Source organism: Marmota marmota, unplaced genomic scaffold, assembly GCF_001458135.2.
Source record: "Marmota marmota marmota unplaced genomic scaffold, marMar, whole genome shotgun sequence".
NCBI classification, from domain to species: domain Eukaryota; kingdom Metazoa; phylum Chordata; class Mammalia; order Rodentia; family Sciuridae; genus Marmota; species Marmota marmota.
This window is the reverse complement of record NW_026000229.1, coordinates 47116902-47123154: the sequence shown is the minus strand read 5'-3', so window position 1 is coordinate 47123154 and position 6253 is coordinate 47116902. Positions and strand designations below refer to the sequence as shown.

Genomic DNA, 6253 nt, shown 5'->3' with positions numbered 1-6253 from the left:
TATATATATATATATATATATATATATATATATATATATATATATATATACATTGTACTTTCTAATATTATCTAGTTTTATATATTCTATTTCTATTTTTGCCTCACGAAATCCCCTAGAATCTTCAGCACACTGAATAGGAATGGAGGTAACAGTGTATCCTTGTCTCATTCTCAATCATGGGACATATTTTCATAGTAATATTAATGAAGGCTATTTGTAGATATTTTATATCAGCCTTCAAATAAGGCTAGTCTTTATCTGAAAAGGTTCTCCTTTTCCTCTGCCAACAAGTAGAGCAGCCAAAAGCTACAATCCAACTTGATATATATAAGTTAATTTTCATTTTGGCAAGAGTACATGTACCCTGGTTTTCTCCCCTCGTGTAGAGTACAGGCTTCCATATCTTTTTAAGGAGAGTTTATGTATTCACATGGCCTCTCACACTGGCAAATCCCGAAAAAAAAAATTCTGTCCCTGAAGTCTCATGAGTTCTAAATGTTAACTCTGTATTTCCAAGAAACCATCAAATCTCCTTAGTTTGGTGCCTGAGAAAATTTGCCATGCAGAGCCCAGATCTGCCATGGAAACAATCAACAAATGCCCCAAAGAGAAAAGCACAGGCTGCCAGCTCACCACGCCAAGGTCCTTAACTATGGGGAAACAAAACCCATGCTTTCCCTCTTGCTTCCATAATAATCCCATGTCTTTCAATAGGTGCTTATGACATCTTGTTTGTCTTTTTTTTTTCCAGAACCATAGGCCTATCATAAGCCTTATTATTCTAAATGGAAGAATAAATATCATTTTGATACTAAACCTGTATCTTCATGAATCTATAATTATTTTTAAGGTCAATAAGTATCTTTGTTTACAATTTCCTCATCAACATTTATTCATTTTGTCATATTATCCATAGTGTGTTATTTCCAATTAGGAATAAAGAATTTATGATAAATTTATTTGGATCCAGTTTTTTTCTGAAGTATTACAAGATTAATGCATAAAATTTATTTTTACATCCTTTTATTTATATGCTATCAAGATATATATATTTAAAGTGGATTACTAGTTGACAATATATAGCTGAGCAATGCTCTTTTAGCCAGTCAATTAATCTCTGTTTTAACTGGTGTATTTACCATTGCCACTTAATAGGATATTCAGTCTATCTGGGATATTCAGTCTATCTACCTTCTTGATCTTCATGTTTTATTTGTCTCATTTGTTTTTTGTTTCTCCTGTGGACTGAGTCTTTGTTAAATAAGTATTTAAATTCTAATCTTGAGTTTTTAGTTATCTTTGGTTTTTATTTGCTCGTATGTTTAGTAGTTGTCCTATGGTTTGCAAAGTACAACTTTAACTTTTAATACTCTACACATAATAGTATAAATAATCATTTTTATATTTGTATTATATATTAATATGTTATACATAATAATCATTATATTATTAAAAAATACAAAATGGTGTAGTCTATAATATATGAAATAATAATCTATAAAATCATAATCTGTATTATGTCATTAATATGATTATTGATTATATATTATATATTATGCCATTATTACTAGCAGATTACATTTATATCATATAATATGATTACTAAATAATCATATATATATTATTAAAATATTACATTAATAATATATAATAGTCTATATTAATAAATGGTAATATATATTGGGTACATATATACGTATTATGTAATAGTATGTTATATTTTAAAACCATTGTAATACATAATATACAATGATTAGTACATTATTACATATTTCATTATGACATTATATTATTGAACATACAATATTATTTTATGTAATATTTTATATTCTGTCATATAATATGGTGAGGTCCTTATAATGATACATTTTTTTCTCCTCCCTTTTTTCTATATTTTAAATATATTTTATTTATAAATGCATATGAACTTCATATTATGAAGCGTGCAAGGAATACAGATTTTATTTAAAAAATGAAGAGTACAAAAGTAGCAGGTAAACAATGTATGTGTCCCCAGATCCAGAAGGCACAAGAATAAAGAGCACTGATGTCAAGAACAGGAGAAGATAGAGGTCCCAGCTCATGGTGAGAGAATTTGCCCTTCATTGGTCTTTTTACGCTACCTGGATATCTTCCTACATTGGTGAGGACAGATCTTCCTCATTCTGTCTACTGACTCACAGGTAATCTCTTCTGGAGACACCCTCACAGGCACAAATGTAATGTTTAGCCATCTCGATGGGCAACTTTCAACCCAGTCAAGGTGACACATAAAATCATAAGACTATAACAGGACTATTTTTTACCTCAGAACTCCAGAAAAAAACAACTCTGCTAACACCGTGCAATTATACTTCCAGCCTCCAGAATTATAGGATAATAAGTTTCTGTTGTTTTAAGCCACCCATTTTGTGGAAGTTTGTTATGGCAGTCCTAGAAACCAATGTACTGCACAAATATTGAAATCCAAATTGATGCTAATAAATGAACACTGCAAAATTCTAACTTTAAAGCTATACATTTTAATACAATGGAAGGGAAAACAGTCAGAGGGAGTGTGTACATGCATCATGAATGTAGTTCAGTTGATAGCAGAAATGGCAAAATCCTTTCTGCACAGAATTGATTACCCGTTTAGACGTCTACAGAACTACTTGTTCAAAAGTAAGAGTACTACAACTATTTGTGTAGTGTTTTCTACTCTGTTAGTGTTATTTCAATTACGTCTTCTTGCCTCTTGTAGTTCCTATGAAATAGTTATTAACTACTTAATCTTTTATATGACTGCAAAGAATCAAGCAGTGAAATAAATTTGTATAGTCAATGCCTTTCATGAGCAGGAAATAGGGGAAAAAAACACTACCATCAATTTTATGACTGCTTTCATGTTTATTGTATATGCAAGAATATTTTCAGCACCGTACAAAATATACAACAGAAAGTCCAGTTTAAAAGATCATTACCATATTTGGCATTGTATAAATGAAGTTGTCCAAAATTCCAAAGTTATAGTTTGATGGTTCAACAAGCCTTTGTCGCTATACTAAAATTCTGCTTGCAATGACGTTTAGCATAAAGAGTTAATACCTATGCACATAACCACTTAGAATATAAATAAAATATTGAGTTTGGAGTTATCACAATTGCAGGCTTTCTGTGTTTTGATAAACAGTTCCATTTTCCATTGTTAAAATGCACTTAATATGATCCAAATTCTTTTTTTAATGAAAATTTCAGTGGAAGAATAAATAAGAAATTTGTTAGCTAAGAAATCAAACAATACTTGATAGATGCTTTTCATCTTTATTATTAGATGCACATCAATTTTATTTTCCTTCTATTTTTAAAGAAATATGTAAGAATAGATTTGGTTCTGTATTGCAAATAATCAGTGTTACTTTGTGCATTTGTATGTTTTAGATACAAATGGAATTAACTTTTTATTTGAATTTATATATTTAACATTTGCCATATTTGTAAATAACTTCAAATGTTTACAACATTCTGTGAATAATATAGAATTCCTTATAACCAATTTATCCTATTATAAAAACAAGTAGACAATTTATCCTATTATAAAAACAAGAGACACACATGTTGGTAATGGCAACAACTACCTAGAAAATGTTTTATAATAAGTAGAAACATAAAAAATAATGTACAAGAAAACAAAAATTTTGTGGTAATAAAGCAGTAAAGATATTATAAGTAACCAAATATGTAAGTAGGTTATAAATAACCAAAATAGTCAATGTACAAGAAAAGTGAGCTTCTTATTGTAAAATAGGGCATTTTTTTCTACCATAAAAATATATGTGATAATGTTATAAATACACTGAAAAAAGATGTCAGGAATCCAATTATTTTTGATTCTGAGGTATAAAAATATTTGTTTAATTGAAAAAAGTCACTAGTTTAGTAACATAAATACTTAATAAATATTAGAATATCAAAATTCCTTACAAAATATTTTTAAAATGTTAGCAAATATTTTCAAGACAATTTATACTTGAGAATTATACACAATGAATAAAATAGCTAAAATGATATTTAAATAGAACCAGAAACTGGTTTTAAGTAGTCCTTGCATTTAAGACAAAAGGTCATTTCTATAACTCAATAACTCATAACACTAACAAACACAGTTGATATGGTGCTGGGATCCACAGGAAACTCATTCTAATTCAAGATCAGACTCCCTCTTGGAAATCTTAGTTCTTCCAGGAGTTTACATGACGGTTTCTCAACTTCCGCATGGCTGATTTAACATCTTCATTCCTCAGAGAGTAGATGATGGGATTCAACAAGGGTGTACAAACAGTGTAGAAGACAGAAAGGTACTTATCCACTGAAAGTCTGCTAAAAGGCCATATGTAGAAATAAATACAAGGTCCAAAGAAAAGAATTACCACTGTGATGTGGGCAGTTAATGTAGAAAGGGCCTTAGATGACCCACTGGAGGACTGATGCCGGACAGTGATCAAAATGACAGTGTAGGAGATAATTAAAGCCAGAAAACAGCTCAAAGATATCAGGCCACTGTTAGTCAGGGTCATAACTTCCATTCCATATGTATCCATGCAAGCCAGCTTGATCACCAGAGGAAGGTCACAAAAGAAGCTGTCTACCTCATTGGGACCACAGAATGGCAGGTCCACTGTAAAAACTAAATGGCTCACAGAATGAAGAATACCCACTGCCCAGGAAACAGACACAAAAATTATACATAGCCTCTGGTTCATAATTGTATTATAGTGCAGGGGCTTACAAATGGCTACAAATCTGTCATATGCCATAGCTACAAGCAACATCATCTCACTCCCAACAAAACTATGAAGAAGGAATATCTGGGCCATGCACCCCTCAAAGGAGATAGTCTTGCGCTCAAGGAAAAAGTCCACAAGCATCTTGGGGGTGGCAAAGTTTGATTGGCAGATATCAATGAAAGAAAGGTTACTGAGCAGAAAGTACATAGGAGAGTTCAAGTTGGAGTCATAGAAAATGACAATAATAATCATGACATTGCCTAATACTGATGTCACATAGACTGTAGAGAAGATGGCAAAAAAGAAAAGCTGAAGTTCCCAAGAATTAGAAAGTCCCAGAAGCACAAACTCAGACACTATTGATTCATTAGTGTGAGCCATGTATCCAGTCTATAGATACCTAAAGAAAAGGAAATTAGGAAGATATCATTCTGATTGACATAATATACCTAGTCCCTACACAAAATAAATGTTAAACTTTAAAATTAATTTAATTTAATGAAATACATACAAAAGTATCAATGTACTAATATTTAACACTCATGATTGATATGGAAAGTTGGAGGAGTGTGAAAAAGAAAAAGAAGATATACATTTTACAAAATGAAATATCAAATCAGAATCTAAATGTGAGTAATACTCTAATACCATAGATATTAGTAAGATGAATGATATCTAAATGATAGGAAAAGTTTTAGCTCAAATAAAAATTATTAGAAATTTTGAAAGTTTGAATGTTTGAAATTTGCTAGTCAAAAATGAAGGGAAAGCATTTCAGACAGAAGAATAATATGAATGAAGATTATAAGTGTGAAATACTTATTGTATGGAAGACAACCCATCAGCTGAATGGTCTGGCTATAGGAGAGGACATGCCATGAAGTAAAAAAAAATTAAATTGTGGCTCCATTTAACATTCAATGCAAAGCCAAATGGACTAGATTAAGGTTCCTAAAATTGAGAAAAATACAGTGCTTGACACTGTTTAAAGGAATTTAATAGAGATAAGTGCCATATTATGGGGAAAAAAAGAGTCAATGGTGATGTTCAGCAAGTTTTTCTCAAGGTCCTTTTTAAAAAATAGTTAATCAAAATTCATGTTCTGTCACATAGTGACTAATTAATTACAAATGAACCAATGACCACCAATGTGTTTTCCGTCTCTTGTCTTCTTTCCTTACATGCCTGACAAAATTGAATTTTTCAAAACCTACAATGCCTTTCAGAAATAGTATTTTTGAAAATGACTCATGTAACTTTACATAGTACATTTTGAACACATAATAAATTCTCAAAAAAAAGAAAATCTAAGTAATGTGTAAATTGCCTTTTCATTTTTTTTAAATGTTTAGGTTAACACATGTGATAACTCAGTCCCAGAATAAAACCCTACAGTCTTCCTGAAGTGGTTCAGGAAACATTTTGACTTCCATTCTTTGTATCCAACAGTAAACAGTTGATATTTATTTGTCCATATACTGATC

General features: G+C 30.7%; 2 protein-coding genes across 2 annotated transcripts in view; both read right to left on the bottom strand.

Moving 5' to 3' along the window:
* LOC107137741 (olfactory receptor 4K15-like) overlaps positions 1-2237 on the bottom strand; it is an 11295-nt gene extending 9058 nt beyond the window's left edge. Inside the window, exon 1 of the mRNA XM_015480192.1 lies at positions 2213-2237. Within this exon, the coding sequence (XP_015335678.1) occupies positions 2213-2237 (25 nt within the window). The remainder of the gene's footprint in view (positions 1-2212) is intronic.
* A 1828-nt stretch (positions 2238-4065) lies between these two features.
* LOC107137873 (olfactory receptor 4K1) lies at positions 4066-5204 on the bottom strand. Its single transcript, XM_015480310.2, has one exon. The coding sequence runs from the start codon at positions 5148-5150 to the stop codon at positions 4215-4217; it is 936 nt and encodes a 311-aa protein (XP_015335796.1). The 5' UTR covers positions 5151-5204; the 3' UTR covers positions 4066-4214.
* Between the last annotated feature and the right edge of the window lie 1049 nt (positions 5205-6253).